At 36.2% G+C, this 22,410-nt stretch overlaps 1 protein-coding gene across 4 annotated transcripts in view; it reads right to left on the bottom strand.

The window, feature by feature from the left end:
* ROBO1 (roundabout guidance receptor 1) overlaps positions 1–22,410 on the bottom strand; it is a 952,567-nt gene that overhangs the window by 106,438 nt on the left and 823,719 nt on the right. For all 4 annotated transcript variants that reach the window (XM_007454543.1, XM_007454546.1, XM_007454545.1 and 1 more), the window contains 3 exons: positions 9,902–10,022; positions 9,411–9,549; positions 7,234–7,361 (listed from right to left, as the gene is read on the bottom strand). In XM_007454543.1, the coding sequence (XP_007454605.1) occupies positions 7,234–7,361; positions 9,411–9,549; positions 9,902–10,022 (388 nt within the window). The remainder of the gene's footprint in view (positions 1–7,233; positions 7,362–9,410; positions 9,550–9,901; positions 10,023–22,410) is intronic.

Raw genomic sequence — 22,410 nt, forward strand, 5'->3', positions numbered from 1 at the left:
TTGCCCAGGATACCACAGCTGGTATATATCAGGGCAGCCCTTGATTCGCTCAGACAGAAAATGTTACATGAGCACTAAGACTGCAATAAGCAACTAGACTAAGAAGGTGAAGTAAATAAAGTGTGCCTGTAAGGAACTCACAGTCAAATGGGGCAGATGTTGAAATGCAATAAGGGTGGCAACAGCATGCGACGGGTCCATGAATGTGCATACCTAACCTGGCACTGGGGTGAGGACTGCCTGCAAAGCTTCCTGCAAGATGCCTGCCTAAGCTGGATTCAAGGATAGGAGTAATTAGCAAGTAGTGCTAATTACTTACAAGTAATTAGCAAGTAGAAGATGGGTCAGTGGGGGCAGAGCATTTTAGACCAAAGGACTAACATAAAGAAAAGCCCAGACGTAAGCTCCATGGTGGTATTTATATGAAAAAATATGTAAACAATATAGTGTTACTACCCTGAAGGGAGTAGCAAGAGGGGACTAAGTAGCCAGGCAGAGCAGCATTTAAGTACTTTGAACCTTATCTGGAGAGATGGGAAGCATGACAATGTTTCATGAATGGAACTAATACAATTCGATTTGTGTTTTAGGTCAATGTACCTGTTGTATGGAGGATGGATTCTATGGGACAAGATGGAGGCAAGGAAACTGGTTAGATGTTAAGTTTCACTGCACAAGAGATAATAAAGCAGTGATAAGAAGATAAGAGAGGTGTTGAGAGTTGAGAAATATTTAAAAGGCAAAATAAATAGGATTTTAAGGTGATTGACATTCGAGAAATGGAAGAGTAAAGCATGACCCCACCAGCACCCAAGCTGCCTACTAGTGTGTTTTGCAGGTTGCATTGCCATCAACTGAAATGAAGAATACGGAAGAATTCAGCTTCTTATGCCTCGTCTGCTCCTGTTTTCACTGCATCACTACTATTTCCTGTGAATTAACACTCACACACTGGGTTAAGAGAATCTTAAAACCTTAGCCAAACCTCTGACTGTTGCTTCTTGTTTTACTGGAAATCATAACTATTGATCAATTCCTAGTTCATTGGGATATTAACTAGGGGTCAATTATAAACTATAGTGCCCAAGATATTTCAGCAGTTTTTTTTTTTCTTTTCCTTTTCCTTTTCTTTTTCTTTTTCTTTTTTTTTTTTTCTTATTTTCTTTGGCATGCAGTTCACCAGCAGCAAGGAGAGAAGCTCTAGGAAACATTCCATTAGTAGCAGTTAAGTCAGCCAAAGGACTGCACTGGTCTTTTTTTCTGCCTTGTGTCTCTCCGGTCTCACATCAATCTCAGACTTCAAGTTTCAGCCTTCCAGAGGCTGTCAGTGGCTAACCAATCCTAATGGGGAAGTGCTCTGTCCCTTCACTGCAGAGTAGGCATAATACTTATGGGAAGCATCAGACAAAATAATAGATCTTCAGAACAGAATAGAATGCATGTCTTTTTGATGATCCATTTGAACATTCCTATTGTATGCCAAGAATACATTAAGGAGATATCAACATCATTCATGATACCATGTTTTAGAACTAAAAAAACAAAACAAAACAAAACAAAAAACAGGTGATGAAATTGAGAGAATGGAGTAATTTCACATCAAGGGAAGAAAAATGGATAAGCGCCTATGAGAAAAGAGCTGGGATTTCACAGAAATCCCAATTGTCTGGTAACAGAGCATCACCTGGTTTAGAGATGTTTGGCATCTGCCTTTTCTTTTAACAGAGCTGTTGCTGAAAGGGCAGAAAAGCAAGTGTTTTCTGAGCTTCAAAGAATAACTGGTCCCTGGGAGAGGCCTGTGGAGGAGTGCAGTGGGGTGTGAACTAAACGTCCAGTTTCCTGTGTCTGACTGGCTCAGCACTTAGGGCTAAAGGGAAATGGGAGGACTAAATGTCTTTTAGTGCCTATTGTAAGAAAGACAGACAAAAATGGGATTAGATTTTCTTAATGGTTCAAGTCAGCACAGATAAAATGAGATTGCTTGGGAAATGGCTGGTACATGGAAGTTTGTTTTCAGTTCGGTTTCCTGTGACAGACATAGCGATGGGAACACGATCACTTTGGTGATAGAGAGTCACAAATTTACTTTGTCAATGAAATTGTGACAGTAATAAGAGCTGCTTTATCTGTGAAGTTGCAAAGGGAGTGGAAAGATTAATAATGCCATCGAGTTTGCCTTGTTTAAGCAGTGAGTATCACTGAACCAAAGAACTGTAAGAAATCTTAGAGGTGGAGGACAAACTTGGAAACGGGAGAAATTTGGAGTTTAAACTCTGTGTGGCTTTATCGTCTATCTTTCTTTCAGAAGAGCACACCTCGAAAATGGAATTATTTAAAAAGTTACAGACATGATTGTCATCATAAATAATTACTAATTTTAAAGGTTTTGCTATTAATAGAATGATAAAGTTATTTTTCTGCCTTTATTTTTCTTTTAAGTGTTTTGAGGCTGCATCCACCATGCTTTTCTTAAAGGCTACCTTCAACAAAGAAAATTTTAAAAGTACTCACTGTTTACATTACTATGAATTGGTTCAAAAATGAAAACAAGCAGGAAAATTTATGTTGGCTATCATGTGATTACAAGAAGAACCTCAAGGCCCACCTGGCAAGCATCTAATAAAGACCTAATGGGTTTAGATTAAGATAGTAAAATAATGTAAAACAAACCAGCAACCATTCTCAGAGCAGCAAGCAGAGGCATAAATTTTAGCAGTTTCAATAGCACACTGTTTAAAAAATCTGGCAGGGTGCCTCACTGCATCTATTTTGTTCAAGTTAGACTTTACATTTTATAGGTATGTCACAACCTGTAAAATGGTTATAAATACTACAGTATATATCTTTTTCTTTAAACGATGGGGCCATTATGCAATACGAAACACTAGTTCAGAAGATAATTCATTCCTACTGTGACAGCTAGCAATCCTAATACTTGTTGAATTGAGACATTAAAATGCAAATATCACAATGTAATCAATCAAAATTGAGATGAAATGTCTTTTAAAAGATGCCTGAAGTTGTTTGTGTATTTTAGGTTTACAAAGAGAATTCTTGAGGAGGTGCATAGATATTATTACAGTGTGGAGGGGAAATGAGGCAGACAAACATCAGGCGTAAATGTAACAAAATTGATGGTTTACACTTATAGGTAATAAAGTTTTGATTATTCCAGAAAATGACAGAATATCAAGTTCAGGTTAACTGAATTTTCTGGTTAACTGGGAGTTAAACAGAAACACTTCTCTGCTGTGATCACTCCAAACAGCATTACTTCACCATTTTTTATTGGTCATGTAATGGACATTAATTATTTTTCAATAGGTCAAATTACTGCAGAGTCTCTGAGTCTCTGCTGAACGTTTTTTCATAACGATAACACTCCATTGCACATAAAATGTAATCGGTTTTTGAATCAATTCTATTCCCAAGTGGTCGTAATTTTCATTAAATTATCTAGTTATTTTGCAAAACCTCAACATTAAATCTAGCACTAGTTTTGATGGCACTAACAAGATTTAACACATTTAGTTTAAAAGCCAATAAAGTTTTTTTAATAAAAAGGTAATGCTTTATATTTGAGAAAAGTTTTAATAATTTGTTACATAATGAATTATCATGATTATATTACTACTTCAGGTTTCTCATTTACAATAGCAAAGGAAGACCTACCTGTCTAGAATTATCTGAACATTACTACTTTTCTCATGAAATAACCAATAATTATTCAAATTAAGTGATAAAGCTATCACTAATAATAACGCTTATATGACTACAACACTCCTTATTTATAAAACACTCTGTAACAGACAATATGTTAAGCTTTTTATATATATAATTTAATTTAATCCTTATAAAAATGCTGTGAGGTTGGTATTACTGTACCCATTTTACACATGGACAACTGAGACTCATGTAATTTAAATAACCTTTTCTAGGCCACACAGTTGGTGAATGACAGAAATAGGATTCAACTACATTTTGTCTGACTCCAATGTCTATACTCTTCGCTACACAATTCTCTATAACACACTTCGTCCAGCCCTGGTAATTCCCAAACTCTAGAGCAATTTTTTTTTTTTTTTTGCGGTACGCGGGCCTCCTACTCTTGTGGCCTCTCCCCTTGCGGAGCACAGGCTCCGGACGCGCAGGCTCAGCGGCCATGGCTCACGGGCCCAGGCGCTCCGCCGCACGTGGGATCTTCCCGGACCGGGGCAATAAACCCGTGTCCCCTGCATCGGCAGGCGGACTCTCAACCACTGTGCCACCAGGGAAGCCCTAGAGCAATTTTTTAAAGCCCTTTATTCTTTCTGTCAGCTCAGCAGGTAACTCTTCATTCCAGAGACTGATGAACTTGCTTGAAAACAAAAATAAAAACAAATTTCTGTGCTCTAACCCAGATCTACGAAATCAGGTTCTCCAGGGGCATGCTTGATAATCTGTATATTTAACAAGCTTCAGATAAGTTTAGATATACACGTTCAAATAAGATCAGATATCAAACTTCATCTAAGTTTAGGAAACTCTGTCCAGCCCCAGGTTTTACTCTGTTCCTTTCAAACACAGACCACCAGGCAGCCATCAGAGATGACAATCTCTTCAGATCTGATCCAATGTAACCTATTGTTAGCACTCAGGATCAAAGTCACCAGAAGATGCTGGAATTTTCCCTGGGACGTAATGTACTGTGATATCTCTACCACTCAAGCAGAAGGTTGGAGTTCAAATGCATATTTCAAATTGTAACAAGTATTTATTATGTAAAGTGCCTACTAGATGCCCAGTACCATACCAAGGACTGTGAAAAATACACAAGTATTAAAACCAAAGAAATCATGAGTTGAGAATGGAATACTTGAGGAAATACATACAGACAGAGTCTCTAAAACAGCGGAATCGGGATTTCAAAATATATATATATATATATATATATATATCAAAAAAAAGGAAGTAATTCTCAAATGAGGGTTAATTTTTAAATGTTAGAACTAATCATATCTGTACTGGGGGTGAAAATCAAATGCTCACCCTTATTTAAGAAAGTTTTTTTTCTCAAAACTGCTACTGGAACACAGGGTTCTGTTGTCCAACATCAATTCTCAAAATTAAATATTTATTGCATGAGGAGTGAGGAAAAGGAAGATTATTTTTAAGCCCATACTGACTCCAATAGTGCCTCAAAAATGAACCACAAATGAAATACAGAAATCAAAAACAACTATGCTACTGAATTTCTAATAATTGTTTCCTGCTATCAAATGTATTCATTTCTGATTAGTTTCCTTTGTAGTAACTAATATTTTTCTATATTCAATCTCAAAGGAAAAAAATACATAACTCCTCAAGTTTCCTTTGAAAAGTTTCCTTTGTTTTTTTCCTTAGTTATCTTTTGCTGTTGGGAATCATGTTACTTTCTTTGACATACTGTGTATATTATTCTAGCATGTTAAAGGTATTTTCACAGTGATGTTAATATGCATATTTTATTTTAATAGTTGAATAAAATAATAACTTCTCAACAATACACAGATCTTTCATAAGTTTATAGAAAACCCAATGCAGTTGAAATAAGAACTTCTAAATTCCTTAAGTAGTTTCTGGATTTGATCATTTGTACCCAGTTTTCACTGAAATCCACGCTTAGGAGCAAGAATTCCATATGGAAAACTTAAGGCTGAATTAACTTTGGAATTGAGTATAAAATTGCAGGAGGAAACTCCATTTTGACTTCAATGTCTACTGTAGACACAGCAGAATGGCTATTATTTATAAAAGCATCATCTCTCTGACTAATATAATAGACAATCAACCTCCCTGTCACAATTGCCTGGAGATAGACACACCTTTTCATGTCTTGGATTCATCCTGGGCTACTTTCACTTCCTCCGGAGGGCTTCTGAACTTGAACTTGACATCTCTGAAATTTATGCTTTCTCTAAATGTAAAGGGGTTTTCTTTTCTTACAGTTTTAGTCTTATGTGGAGTTCAAGTCTAACTTAGATTAAAGAGAAGTAGTCTAGGCCTTAGAAATTCAATGTTTGTTCTTGATCTTTTCTTTTGTTTTTATGAGGTTGAGCTAAAAACCCCAAAGGGGGACATAATGGCTTTAGAGACAGGAAGGAAATATTCTTTATTCCTTTTTTCTACTGTAAAAAGCCCACAAGGCTCTTTTGTAGAAAGCCCACAGTAGAAGGTCTCCTTCAAAAGCCACCTTTTTCTTCGTAATAGCCTTAGAGGAGACAGTGCTCAGAAAAGATGACAGAGCAAGTGTTGCTAATGTCATACTCAGAAATAAGCTAAGTGGTTTATGGCCAAAATCCCTGTTTACTCTATATACGTGTCAAAATATGGAATTTTTTTCACCAACAAAATGCTCTTTAAAGGTCACTGTCTCTCAAATTCCACAATAAACAATTTGTCCCTAAAAAGGAAAAAAATGAGAGAAAGTTCTCAGATGATACATAGTAAGAAATAATCAGTATGACATCATGGAAAAAGGGGAAAAGGGATAATGAGAATGAAAAACATATGAAACTATGGAGACAAAGGAGGTGACAGAACCATTTCTGCATATCAGTTGAAGATGTGACTTTGACATTCAAAAACTTGTAGCCGAAGAATATGGCACCCATTTTGGCTCACATCACACCAAATAATAAATCTTCATCAAAATTAGCAAAGTACAAATGCAATTAATTCACTCAACAAATATTTATTGAATGTCTGTTAAGTCACAGGCACGGTGTGCACAGAAAAAGACCGCAAAAGTCCCTACTCTATGGATGCATCTTACATTCTAGCGGGAAACAGAATCTTTTCACTTTTTTGTTCTGAACTGTACAGACCCTTGAAAGTGCATGACCTGAAGGAATGGTAGACTTATTTTCATTGAAAGATCAAGTTTTCGCGGCAGTAGCTGTCATTTAATTAAAGCTCTATGTTTGAAGACCCAGAGATTAAAGCACACTCCCCTCCTCTACTTGACCGAGAAAATGCTCTCATAATTTTGAAAACTTAGTTCAATTTCCTGTAACAGACACTTATAGAGCTCCCATAGGCAAAACAATAATTTCCTTTAAATATGTTTGGAATAATGTATATATATATATATATATATATAGCACTTTTAAAGTCTATATTTTATATAGACTGCTCTAATATGTAATATTTTCAAATATCAACATTGTATCTCATATAATAAATCAACCACAAAAAATGTTCCCCAAACCTTACCTTGGACAGTCAGAGTAGCGGAGGCTTCAGCTTTTCCAACCATATTTTCCGCAACACAAGTATATGACCCCGTGTCACCAGCCATCACCTTCCGAATTTTCAAGGTATGATCATCTCTGATTTCATACCTAGTGACATAACAAAAGAAAGCACAGTTAAGTGACTTTCTACTTGAAAGAATCCATCATTACAATTATGTATTTAGGTATCAAATCACAGGCAACCTTCTCTTCAGAGAATTTAAAGCATAAGGTAAATAATGCAGCATTCCTCTAAGTAAGCATGAGCGTAGAAAAGAGCACTTCTTTTACATTCGTGTGGGCAAAAATGTTAAAACTACTTTTTAAAAGAATATTTTTAGGCAAAGTTGACGCTTATTTGTTTATTTCCTCAAGCTCCGGTACTCACTCATACTAAAATTAAATACATTTTTATCATATGTCAGACTTTAAGCGTTTTGTAGGTTCTACCTTTTAAAATTCTTATAACACCTTATGAAGTATTATGCTCACCTCCATTTGGCAGATGAGAAAATTGAGGCATAGGAAGGTAAGGTAGCTTGGCTTTGGTCTTCAGCTATTTTAATGGCAGAGTTAATATTTAAACCCAGAGAGTTTTATTCTGGAATTCCCTTGCCTTGCCTCATCTTGCCTTTTCTTAAATGTTGGGTGTCCTTGAAATTTCACCTCAATTCTCTTTTTACTCTATATGATATCCCTGAGTTATACTATCTACACTAGTTTATATATTGATCGACCACACAAACATTTGCTGCCCCTATTTCACTTAAGCTCCAAATTCATAATCCTGACTAATAATTAGACATCATACCTCCAGAGACACTTAATATTTAATACGTTAGATAAAACATTTTTTTTCTCACCCTATCACATAAAACAACTCCTTCTCCTAACACAACCTACCTATCTTTCTTCACCAGCTCCCTATATGTAACAAATCATTCAATTCATCAATTGGGTCTCAGAACTTTCTCTCCATGATGGACCCCTAGCCTATTTCCATCTCATCTCCCAGTTCAGGCGATTCACATCTCTTATCTGGACATCAACAATGACGACCCAGCCAACGGCATCCCCCCAACCCCTTGCCACATTAATGTGATATCCATAATGCTAAAAAAATTATTTCCTCTAAAAAGCAATCCTGTTCATAGTTATCCCTCTTGGCTTATCAATGTGCATGCCGTATGATTCAGAATTCTTTAGTCGATACAAAGTCCTGTAAATCTGGCCTCACTATCTCCAGCCTGGTTTCCCATAACTTCTTGCCACATGCGCTGTGTGCCGCCATGCTAAATTTCCACCACTCAAAACAGTCTTAGATTTGTGTCTATGTTGTGATATCTCTTTTCCTGGAATACTTTTCTCCTCTTTCTTGCTTATCAAATTGATACATATTTTTCAAGACATTGCTTCTATGTCACTTTCCTTTGAGAACTCTCTCCTGATTTTCTGCTCCCATGGGTCTACCTTTATGCAACAAAAGGGTTTGCTACGTTACTCTGTATCTATCCATACATGACTCCTTTGCTGAGCTCCTTGACAGCAGAAACTATACCTAAACACTTGCTGTGACCCCCAAACCTAGCAGGGGCTCAAGGTATGTCTGCTGAATGAATGGACACACTAGAGAAGACAGCCTAAAGACAGTGCCTGAAAGTTTCATTTCATTACCTCATTCCCTAAGGCTGCAAGTGTATCTCTGCTTCTAGCCAATTTAAGGATTGGACAGATATCAAGAAACTCTGACCTCTTCTACCATTCCCTGGTGATGTTGTAGCTAAGGAAAAGGGAGTTTGCTTTTTAATTGGTTTGTAGTTACATCTTTAGTGCTGTACCTCCCTTCCCTACCTATTCCCATATAACACATTGGTATTAACTGTAGTCTGGTTGGACAAAGAGAAAACTGTTTAAGGAATGTCACATCTTCCAAGGGTTCCCTGGGCAGGCTGGGGTCATGAACTTACAGTTATCTGTACACTCTCAAAGAAAGCATGGCAACCTTCTGATTCTAATTATCTCCGTTACTATGTCTGGCCCAAGGAGATCAAGGAGTCTAGAGTAGACCATTCTAATGGCTTATATGTGAAAAGTGGTCTGATGAGAACTGTAGAAATTCTGAGTGGATGAATCCCATCATTAAATTCTGATCCATACCTGGATTTGGGCAGCTCCCCATCATCTTTCCTCCATCGTACTGTGGGCACAGGGTCGCCTCGGGCCTCACATTTAAATTCTGCACTGTCATCCACAGTGACTGCCAAGTTACTAGGTCTCTTCACAAATGAAGGTCTCTCTAAAATTAGAAAAAGTCATCTCAAAAAAAAAAAAATACAGATGAACAAACTAAAAGCCATTTTAGATGTTCCGTAAGAGCAGATTTATAATTTAAAATATTATTTAGAAAATTATTCCACCGAGTTCCCTAATTCTCCTTCCTAGGTGTAGTGTTTCCTCCGAATTGTCTTCCTATGTCTTGGCTACTTTATCTCAGGCTGCTTTACTGATTTCTTCTGTCTTTTTTTCCAGCCCCCAAAACATTGGTTTACCTTCTAGAAAAGGTCATTTCTTTCTCCCTTGTATAAAGATACCAAATAATAATAAGAGATAAGCTTTACAATGAGCAGATCGGAAAAAACTGCACTTACCTAAAACAGTTAGCTCTGCTACTTCACTCTCACGTTCCCCAACCATGTTGGTACCAACACAAACGTATTTGCCAGCATCACTTTTGCGGGTGTAAGTAATCATGAGCTTTCCTCCTCGTATCTTAAAAAAAAGTTTCACGTGACTATCACTAAAATTGCTATAGTAATTTTTACATGACGGAGGTCTTCATAAGTGAAGTCTACTTTCTAAGCATGCAAAGAAAGACTGATTAGATCAAAAAGCTGATGTGTAGTATTTACTCTATAGGTAATAACTTTAAACAGAATTTCTTCCAAAGGTACAATATAAAAGAGGCAAAACATTTTTACTTACCTACATTTCTCGTAAAGTAATTATATTCTATATAACTAGAAATTTGTTTTTCCAAACCAGCCAAGTTCCTTCATATTATTTAATTAAATGAAAACCAAAAACATTGTGTGAACAATTTGGTTAGCAAGTGGAAAAAAGAAAAAGGAAATTTTTTTTAACTGAAGTATAACTGATTTACAATGTTGTATTAATTTCTGCTATACAGCAAAGTGATTCAGTTATTCATATATACATATATATATATATATATATATATATATATATATACACATTCTTTATCTTCTTTTCAGTATGGTTTATCACAGGATATTGAATGTAGTTCCCTTTGCTATACAGTAGGACCTTGTTGTTTAGGAAATTCTTAATACCATATGACTATAATTAACATGTAAACACATATTAGCTGTACGTAATTTCAAGGAAGCATATTCTAGTATTACAAGATGTGGAAATTAAAATGTCTCTAATTACTTAATTTGCCAGAGTTGCTTTAAGCAAATATATTTATTAGCAAATATATCTTAATTTCCAAAATATTACAGAACCTGACCTGTCCTAAAAAACATAAGTGTCTCTGCTGTCCAAACAGTTTCTTGGGGACTTAGGAGGCAGAGGCCGAACAGGTACTAATAAAGCATCTGGAAAGTCATTCGGGTACACCCTTGAACACTTAATTATTTGAAGAAGGCTTAATTACAAATGTAAGCAGACTTCCAGTACAATATGTAGGCCAAAGCTAATCATGAGTTAAGATTGGGATGCAGAAATTGAACTATCTTTACTTAATTTAATATGCTTTTGGTGGGGAGTAGAGTTCAATTACCCCTGAATAACTATAATGCTCTGAACCTTAGAAAGGTTTTGTCAGGGATAACTTCCAGAATGTTTATTCATGGAGGTTTTGACCTCACAGTTATTTTGTACAGTATACAGATTAAACAAAGGAGGAAAGAAAAAATACAGAAAGTGAGGAAGGAACCATTCAAATAGAATTTTTTTTTTCATCCTACACTGGGAGTTTGTTGAAACTACTACTTTATTAAAGTGGGGTCACAGTGTTTTGGAATGCCTAAATTGCTTTATTTCAATCCAGACATCCAAACTAGATATTGCGACCAAGTCTTTATGTGTTAGGACAAACCAAATATTAACAGAGCAGTTTTAATTTTTGTGCCTTTAGAACTTGACATCTTTTCAGTCCTTTTATTTAAAAAATGACCATGATTCTCTAGGTGTCATTATAAAAATCATCCAGGGACTTTTCTCTGCATTGCTCGTGATTCTATCCCTCATGCTTAGAAAAATGTCTGCATATAGTAGTCACTCGAAAGATTTTTAATGAATGCAAATTGCTTTTGTAGACAAAATTAGTCTATTATCCACTGAAGCATTTTCATAAAGGTTTATAGCAGCTACAAGATATATTAATGATAGATTTATTGTTTTCATATATACTTACCTGTTTTCAAACAGAATAAATAAAAAGAACAAATAAATGTCACATGAAAAGGAAAAAACCTTCCAAAAGTTTACTGTCAATACTTTATGAGCATTTTTCTTTTGTACCTCCCTCTCTCTCAACATAGATATAGACAAATAGATATAGAAATATAGACATAAAATATACATTACACATACACACTTTTACTAAAGTAAAATCATGTGATTCATGCTTTTCTTTTTTAAGTTGCATTTTCAACTCAATAATATCCTACAAAGCACAAAGGCGTCCACCACAGTAAAGAATTATCACACACCCCATATGTCAATAGGGCTGAGGTTGAGAAACTTTGTTCTAAAGACCTGGCTCTGGCCTAAGGATAAATGCTGGATTAAAATAACAAAAGGAAGGAGGGATTAAAATCATGTAATACCATTAATGTTTACTCTATTTGGAAAAATCATTACTGAGAGTCCCCAGGTTAGTATAAATACGCCTACACAACTTCCATCCCATTAACAAGACAATCTCACGATAAAACCCTACATTCTACTCTACACTCACTGGCAATAATGGTTCAAAACCCCAACGTGAACATTACAACTTAAATGGAAAATCAAACAAGCCTCACCAAACCTGGGAGAAACTTATTTCCTAGGAGATGATAGAGACAGAAATTGACAAAAGTGAAGGAAGAAACAACAAAGTACTGAAAACAGAGAAACACACAAAATAACGGATGCAAATGGTCGTCTTCAGTTTCTACAAGTTCAAATTGATTTTGGCATTATGTCAATGGCTGAATTGAAACAGAGCAAACCAACAGCCATAATTTTATTCTCTATGGTCACAAATGTGGACTGCATGGTGGCCTGTTCTTTTCAACACACAGAAGAATAGAAAAAAACATAGTGCTATAACCCCGATCAAATATAACGTACCAGCTTTAAAGCAGTACCTACTATTAACAATCACCATTTTATGCTGTCATATAAAAATATTGATTGTAAAGGGTGACTATACGTTCTAAATCTTAGTGCTCCTTTGTAAACCAAAAATTGACATTTCCTCTCAACACCATAAATGTGAAAATAGCACTATTTAAAACAAGCTAAGAAATATTTCCTGGCAGCTCTCTTCCTGCAGCTGGATCTCACAGCCAAATTGTAAACCTATCAAAAATGAGTTTGTATAACGAACAGACACAATGTTAAACGCTGCACTGCAGCAGCTCTAATTCAATTAACCTAACCGGGTAGTGGAGAAGCAGAAAGAGTTAAGCTTTCTGACAATATGGCATCTAGCCTATGTCAAAAATCGAAGCAGAGGTCCCACTTCCTCATTATCATCTACCTTATCAGCCTGCAGTAGTAACCACATTAGAAGCGTACATTTCCATAAGCTCTAGACAGCACTTAAAGGGGGACCTCGGCTAACTACATACTAGGTGAAGACAAAAGAAAAAAGGTCCCAGTGGTGCTGCTACTTCTGGGGAAGGAGACAGGAGGAGAAAGGAAAAGGTGGGGAAAATGTTAAAGTTTTAAATATCTTTATACTTTATATTTTTCTTCAGAACAGTTTCAGATTTAAAAAAAAGTTTTAGTGGCATTAAGGTTTGCAATACCTCAATGTACTTGATATATAGGATTCTTATATACTAGCATTTTCCCTTTAAGAAGCTATAAATGATTATATTCCTTAGGGGTAAAAGCCTTCTCTCCTAGTACTTAAAGACTTCTCTCAAGTAGCTGAAAATCTCTTCTAGAAAGCTTTCATCTCCTTTATTGCATTGTTTACTGAGTAACAAGATGATATAGAAAAATCAGATATAAGATGTAGCTTTTCAAACAAAAGTGAAGAGAATTATTTCATTATTTCTGGTAAGCATGAAAAACCACAATCAGAATTCTTACTTCCAGAATACAAGAAGGAACATTATCTTTGCACATATAGAAGCATGCTTTCTTTTAAAAAGTAAATTAAGTAAGCTTTTTGTCTGGTTATTCTATGGCATATACAGCTCACTCTGCAATCAGTGCTTAGAAATAAAGATGAACTTAAAATGAACTCCTTGGTATGTCGTCATTTTCTACCCTAAAGCAAGTCAGGTGATTTGCAGTATCTGTTACACAGGAATTGTTTTTCAGGCATCACCCCAACAATGTTATCCATACACCTCTAGGTTAATATACTATACCAACTGGGGCTAATTAACTAGTTTGGCTACACAAAATCTTTTCTGCTTTTAATTACATTAACCTAATGTGACTTGAATTCAGCAGACCAAAAAATGAAACCACTAATTATATTGAAGACTTCAAAGATGATTTCAAATTGCTAACCACCAAACTGTCGTATAATTTATCTCGTTTCCTTTACTAGATTTTGCATTCAAAATCTGTGTTTCTTACTATAAATACTATTTTTAAAATAGATCCTAACAATGGATTAAAAGAACACTGATTTAGAATGCTAAAAGAGATATATGTTTAAACAATATACGTAAGATGCAAATAGGTGTCATGATACCAATGAGAAATTGTGCAGTACTTAATTTTTACAATTTTCTAAAAGATTAAAGACTCTGAAATATTCATTTACAGTAGTAAAGACTTAATAAGCAGGGTTAATAGGAGGAATAAAAATTTTAAAGCACCCAGGTTTAGAAATTATTTTTTCTGAAACACTTGATTCTTTACCACTGTTTTCATACTGGTTTGCAAAGTAAATGAGATGAGAGCGTTTTGAATTATAGTCTAGTGTATCATCCTCAAACAATTCACTAAGTCTCTTTGGGCAGAATATCTCTTCATAGCAATGCTGCCAATTCTGCCTGGATCTTTGACCTGTAGAACAGATATCAAACTGTTGTGAACTAGAAGGGAAGTACTTTGCATGGGTTTAAGACTTCTTAATGATCATGAGATGCAGGTACCCCAGATGGCCAGTCACAGCCCCCAGACATTCTCTTTGGTGAACTAAACTGCAAGGCAGTTTTGGGTGGTTCCTAAGGACTCCTTTCAACAGAGACGTGTAAAGAAGAGTCACTGTAACAGCTTTTATTTCTTTAACATTTAGCATTAAATCAACAACAACAACAGAAATAACCACCCCCCTCAAAAAAAAAAAAAAGATATATTGTTTGATCAGGGAGCAGAGAATGGGAGGAAATGGAAAAATACCCATTACTTTCCAATCTGGTTGCAAGAGTGGTATCAACCTTTAATGTAAACAATTCCAACTGAAGCATCCATACCTTCTAACATATACCATAGTACCTTTCAAAATCAATTACACTTTGTTGCATTCTAAATTAAGGAAAAACACTGGTGGTAGTGTAATTATATTGTACAAATGATAGGCAAAGGGTTGGATAAAATACATGTCTCATAGCAGTTAAAAAAATTATAACCAAGTAAAAGATAATTCAGATCTTATACAATATCAAAGAATACAGTATTTCTTATTTGGCAATATTTCTTACTCATACTCCCAGGTAAGCAGTTCCTTAAGAGCCGTTAGTAAAAAAGCCATGTCTAGAATGAAATAATTTCATGTTTTTCTAATCATGGTTGAATATCATGTGTAGGTACTTTATATTTTTGAATATACACCTTCATAATTTTGCTGTTTCACTCTTTGGAACCTAAATTTTGATGGGGTTAGTAAGCAGATAAACATGTAAGTTTTTGAAAAATTTCCACTATCAAAAACCATTGATATAGGACTTCCCTGGTGGCACAGTGGTTAAGAATTCACCTGCCAATGCCGGGGACACGTGATCCCTGGTCCGGAAAGATCCCACATGCCCTGGAGCAAATAAGCCTGTGCGCCACAACTACTGAGCCTGTGCTCTAGAGCCCGTGAGCCGCAACTACTGAGCCCATGTGCCGCAACTACTGAGGCCCGTGTGCCTGAAGCCTGTGCTCTGCAACAAGAGAAGCCACCGCAATGGGAAGCATGTGCACCGCAACAAAGAGTAGCCCCTGCTCGCCGCAACTAGAGAAAGCCCGTGCACAGCAACGAAGACCCAATGCAGCCAAAAAATAAATTAAAAAAAAAAGTTTTTAAAAAACCATTGATATAGGGCTTCCCTGGTTGCGCAGTTGTTGAGAGTCCGCCTGCCGATGCAGGGGACACGGGTTCGTGCCCCGGTCCGGGAAGATCCCACACGACGCGGAGCGGCTGGGCCCGTGAGCCATGGCCGCTGAGCCTGCGCGTCCGGAGCCTGTGCTCCGCAACGGGAGAGGCCACAACAGTGAGAGGCCCGCGTAACGCAAAAAAAAAAAAAAAAATTGATATAAAACAATTTATATCTACTACTCTTGTCACCATCAACACTTTTCTTAAGTATAAGAAATTTCAAGAACTTAACCTTTATTTATTCTATTTATTTGTACTAATCTTGTCACACAAAATGTTTTTAAAACTTATATCATGTACCCATAACAACATGATTTCATATTAAAGTCTGAAACATAAGTTTTATTTTAGATAGATAAATAAACAATAAACCATGGTTAGCCAAATCACAGTTCTCCCTCCTGGCTAACAAAGTTTATTTCCTTTCTACTTTTCATAAAGGCTACTGCCTCTCAATATATTTTCCAAAAAAAATTCAACTCTTTCTATTCCTATTTTATTCTGGCTCACAGAGACCTCAAAAAAAAGGAGAGAAAGAAAGAGAGAGAGAAAAAAGAAAGAGAAGGAGGAAGAGGAAGAGGGGGAGAAGGAAAAAGAAATGCATTGTCTTAAATTTCCCACTCAAGTTTCTTGATGAGATGTGATCTGGTTTCAAACTCGTCATCCAAAAGCTGTTAGGCAAAGCTGGCATGTACTCAGGACCAGTTCAATATGGACTCGTGATACAAAATGAGAGTGACTGTGTCTCTCGGATGGGTTAAACTAAGAATATTTATATGCTAATATTTACAATACTTTTTTACTATAGATTATTTTTAAAAGTAGTTAGATTTCATTCACACTGTAAAAATTTTTCACCTGAATGATACGAATCCATTTACTTGTCCATTCTTATGCAAAGCTCCCTTCCTCTTTATAGCCTACTTATGGTATGAACAATGTTCATGAGATTTTCATGAACAAATCTTGTACAACAAAAGGATGCCTGGATAAGTACATACACATCGTAAAGAAATTATGAAAATGACAAATTGAAAACACATGACCATTCCACATTTTACTTGGTGACATTAAAAGGAACAGCATTACAAGGAAAAAAAACACAACTTATTGTAGGTCTCTCAACTGTTCTATTAGGAGTGGAATTGAGAGGAAAAACAGGCAATTAGGAGCTCTCCATTGGCATCCCATATCTGCTTGGGCTACATGCATACAAGAGAACATGATCCAATTTCATTTGTTTGCTGGTACACTTTACAATATCATTTAAAAACCAACATGATTTCTGCCAGGAGTTTAAACACACTTGATCATCAGAGAGAATCAACAAGAGGCTCATGCAGAAAAAGCAATTATCCCAGTGGGGACACGTGGCTCTCTACGCAGCTTGGTGAGCTGTCAGCTGAGAACACAGGCCTGGGACAATCGCTGCCTAAGACTACGGCAGCAGCTGCATTTCTCTGTGATTTTCATTTCTCAGACTAAACTTCTCATTTCTTCCTCATAGCAATTTATAAATTGGTAGTTGGCTCTTTGCTGCCACAGAAGCACACCCGGGATAATTCGATATAGACTGTATCAGGAAGAGCTGTTTTGCTAATTGCAGGCAAGTGGGAGCCACCCTGCAGGGAGGCATAGTTAGTTAAAGGGAGAGGATGATTTTCTTTGTGAAGGTATAAATTGTTACCTTTCTATCTATCTAGTTTATATCACCGGAGGATCTTGCCATGAATCCTAATTTTAACAAGGAATAATAGAAAAAGGAAACCCAGTCTCCTTAAAAGACACCTATTTTGCTTGCTTAAGCGTGGCTCAAAGTGAATACGAAGACTTGGGTTTGGCATTTTCTCTTGAGCACCCATTTTCTTGAACCAGTCAACCGGGAAAGCCATCTCTAATTTATCGTATCCTAAACCAGGGGCAGACAACTGCCGAATGCTGGTGAAATGGAGAGCAGATGAAACAGTGAGGGCTTTTAGCTAATTCCCCAGGTATCTGGTTCCCAAGTCATTAAGATCAGAACCCCAAAGTGAATCCTATAAAAAGGAGGCAATATAGAGTGGTTTGGGAAGAAAATAGCCTTTGCTAGCTATCCCCCCAAAGTAAGTAAGTCGACTGATCTTTACCTCTGAAAATTCTACGTATTTCATGGTAGTATTCTGCATAGGTATGAGAAATTAATTTAGTTCCTAGCCATTAAAGTTAATGTATTGGTTCCTTCACAGGTCTCATGAAACAATGTCCTGCTGTTTTAAAGGTAAAAACAAAGTCTTATGGGCAATTTTCACTTTCCTACGAAACCAGGATTGCTTTTTATCACCTCTTCCAACCATCTGGCTATAATTCTGAATTTACATACAGTCACTGTTAGGACAGCCTGAAATAAAAATCTATGAAGGAATTATGACTATACTCTAGAAATAAAGTTGACAAATGCTCATCATATTTGAGGGGAGAAAAGCTCATTTTCAAACACTTGGCTCTTTTGAGTTACAAGCGGACCAGCTGAAAATACTTTTCAAATAGTAAATCTCTTTTCTTCACCATGGGTTCTTATGCTCAGTTCTTTTCTCCAATTTTGGTCCAGTGTGAGAATTTCCCTCACCACCAAACGCACTGCTCAGATAATGCCTTTTCCAGAGACACTATTTTGTTACTCTTGAAATTTAAATTCACTTATATTATGAAGAAGACATATAACCGTGGCAGACAAAGCCAAACCAAGGTTGAGTATATAAGGGAATCTTGGATTTAGAAATGCAGGATGACTTTATGTAAATGAAGTACAGAAACTAACTAAGGAGAATTGCTTTATGGAAACATATTTGTAACTTGCAAAAATGAAAAAGCAATAAAAGCATTTAATACTGTTTATTAAGATTCTATACAAGTATGAAGATCCCTAAATAGCTACAAATTGAAATAAACACTCATTCCCATTCTGTGGTATTTTAATCTAAAAGAGTCAAAGGAGAACAAGAAGAGATTTGCAAGTGACAGGCTTAATTGATTAATCAGAGTCAAGGCTCATCAGACAGGGTCGGTCAGAGATTCAATATCCATATGGCCAGTTGCTTCACTCTCTTTCATTGATCACAAGACTCTGCCGGAACCCAGCTCTCTTATTTGGCAAATGTGTGCCTCATTTCATAAGGGACAGGTGATAAGATAAAAGACGATAACCCCCTCTCCCCCACCACTGCACATGGTAAAACAAATGAAAATATATCTACAAACTACCTAAGAGAAAACAAGTAGGCTAATTTACACATGTAAGGAAGAGAATAAAATCTTGGGAAGAAAGGTTTGAGCTAGAGCTTAAACGAACTCTTTTTGGTGGGTTACATTAACCTTCAGAATTATCCAAATGTACTTCTATTTCCTGAGAACTAATGGTTAACTTGTGGACAAATAAATCAAAATAAATGCATCCTGCCCCTTATAGTTCTACAGTTATCTGTGAAAACAAAAAGGAAAATGTCTATCTGAAGAGTATTTCAGACACCATTTGGAATGATACTTGTTTGTGACAATCCTTCTCAGCCATAAATGGTTCAGTTCCTCAGTCAAGACAAAAACATACTGAACAGAAAATGTAGTGCAAAAAGTATTAATGCTGTTAAGGATCTCAGTGTTTTGGATTGCTCCTAACCCTAAGGCTATATGAGTTGTAATATTTGAACTTTGATTTGATATTCAGAATTTTGTGAATCCTAGGTTGCTTCCATACAAACCTAAATAGTTGGTTTCAGGATTGAGTAGAGGGAAAGGTTTTGGTGTTAGTGATATCAGTCAGTGGGAAAATGAAGGTGCAAGATAAAGTCAATATGAAACAAAAACAAACAAATAAAAAACTTGATCTTATGCTTCTCTTCTATATAAAATATAAGTTCTGCAAATGGCAAGGAGTTTGTTATATCTCTAAAATCTTGCTCGACACCCACATAGAAAGTACACTATCAGATTTTTCAAGATCTGAGATGTAGGATACATGGAATTCTTTGATTTCAGTCATCATCTCTTCATAAAAAGGCTTGATATTTTAGAATTTATGTTAGAAGTACACTCGTTTCTACTGTCTTGTGGAAGACAAATTCAAATTCATCCAAAAGTAATACATTTAAATTTTCTAATGTTTCAGTAGGAGTTTTAAATGACTTAACAACTGGAAAAACCTGAAACAAATTATGTCCTAAGTGTAAAATGCTTTTGGCAGTTTTTTCCACGAACACATGAAAAATACATCAGTGAACCTGTGGTAAATTTCATAAATGTACTACTGTATTTAAACAGCAATCTGGAATATCATTACTGTTGTGATTAATGAGAACCATGACGTGGCAACAAGTGCTGTTTATGACATTGCTGCATGCATCATCTTTCATTTTTACAACAGTCTCACAGGTGAGGTGTATTTTTCTATTTGGGGATGAGAAAACTAATGCTCAGAGAATATCAGAAACTTGCTCCAGATCATTTAGTAAGTGATTGGAGTTCATTCCACATAAATCCAAAGTAAAGTTGACACAGTGCACTTTCTTTTGGACAGAAAACAAGAGCTCATGTTTTCTGTGCTTCTCATGCCACAAACTGCAAATCAGCAATGTCTTGTATAGATTGCGAGAACCAACGGCTGGGCGAAGAAATAGGTGCTATTGGTGGACCTCCCTGCGTCCATTAGATTGATGGCCTTCCATCTATTACACTCCATGTTTAAACCCGAGTGATTGGGATAGCCAATCTAATTGCCATTAATCCATCTAGCTGCCAGTGGAAAAGATGTGCATGTTTACGTTTCACATATGCATGTGCTCTTTGCAGGCGAAATCTAGTTAGGTAAATATCTTACGTCAGTTCCTATACAGAGGAAGAGCTCTTCTTTCCCCATATAAATAGGTACTTATTACTATGGTATATTTAAAATTTGAACAGAATATCTGTAAGGTTTCCTAATAAAGATGAGAAAATCTGATATGATCTTTTATCAGCATGATGTATGTAGCAATATGGTGATGTGACGTATCTATAGGAGAGAGAAGAGGGACACCATGAACGTTAAAAGGCAAAGAAATAAGAAATAATGGATTCCTTAGTAAATTACACCTTATCCACTCAAGGAGACAGAGTTCCGTCATTTTCAACCAGTATTATACAGATTGAGTTCACCTGCTTTTGAAATTTTCCCATACAAGATGATGCTCTTAAAGGTGACGTAGACATGAGCCTTTTCCTAGTGTGATCAGCCTTTAAAACGTCGTGATCACCTAGATTTGTAAGATTTTTTTTTTTTTTTTTTTTTTTTTTTTTGCAGTACGCGGGCCTCTCACTGCTGTGGCCTCTCCCGTCGCGGAGCACAGGCTCCGGACGCGCAGGCTCAGCGGCCATGGCTCACGGGCCCAGCCGCTCCGCGGCATGTGGGATCCTCCCGGACCGGGGCACGAACCCGTGTCCCCTGCATCGGCAGGCGGACTCCCAACAACTGCGCCACCAGGGAAGCCCGATTTGTAAGATTTAAGAAGAGAAAACCTGTGCCATCTGTGAGTAATTTTGTTCATGCACACCGGATTATTTTACAAGTGTACGATTTATCATATTATCAAATTCTTTGGGCTTAAGGAGATAAAAATTGAAGTGGTCAGATGTTACCAACAGAGTATTAGTACTTTTAAAACAACTCACCTTTAGACAAAAGAAATGCAGAATCAGCATTAGATTAGAGAAGACATCAGCCTCAGCATAAGATTTGGGATTATTTTTGGAGAGAACTTCTTTAAAAGTGACAATATGAACAAGACGGAGAAATAGATAAAACCAATTTTAGCCAATTATAAACTATGAAAAGGAAATCCCAACCCCTTTGCTCAGATTAAAAATAATCTTAAATTTAAAGGCTTAAAATAATTTCTTTGATTTCTGCATTTTGAACTATGTTTTATGGACAGAATGCTGTACAATCAAATGCACTTTTGAATCTACTACTTTGCTTTTAAAGATTACAATTCATTCTTCCTGCGGTAAACAGAAAAATAAAATTATGTCTGGGCCATCATGAGCAAACACCAAAATCACAAGCATTTAGAAAAGTCAACTTTTTAAAAACAGAATTTACGAAAAAGTACTCTGATATGATATAAATATTTTCCAAATTATAGGCAAGATTTATAAGCAAGGTTTTAAGATAAATTTTAAAACTATATCTTTAGAGAAACATTTCATCTGTGATTAACAGAACATTGAAAATAAAATAAACTGGTTGGAACACCATCCTTGAAAACACAGAAGATTGTACCTTTAATTTGGCAAACTATTTTAACCTATAATTAAACAAAGTGCTCCCAGACAGTAGTAAAATTCCACTAGTCCTTGGCTATTTGGAAAAATGTAATGGCCTGACCAAATATGTCAAAGTGCTTGGAAAGTGAAGAAACCCAGCTACTTGAGTGAGCATGCATTATAACGAAAAAACAAATGGGACAACATTTGTAAGTCAGCTATCTAAGTTAATCAGCAATTCCTATTATGAGCTCTGTCTCTGACCATGTGTGTTCATTCTGTAGAGTTACAATACTTCTGGTAGTATACTGTATTGAT

This window comes from Lipotes vexillifer, unplaced genomic scaffold (assembly GCF_000442215.2).
Source record: "Lipotes vexillifer unplaced genomic scaffold, Lipotes_vexillifer_v1.1 scaffold1816, whole genome shotgun sequence".
NCBI lineage: Eukaryota > Metazoa > Chordata > Mammalia > Artiodactyla > Lipotidae > Lipotes > Lipotes vexillifer.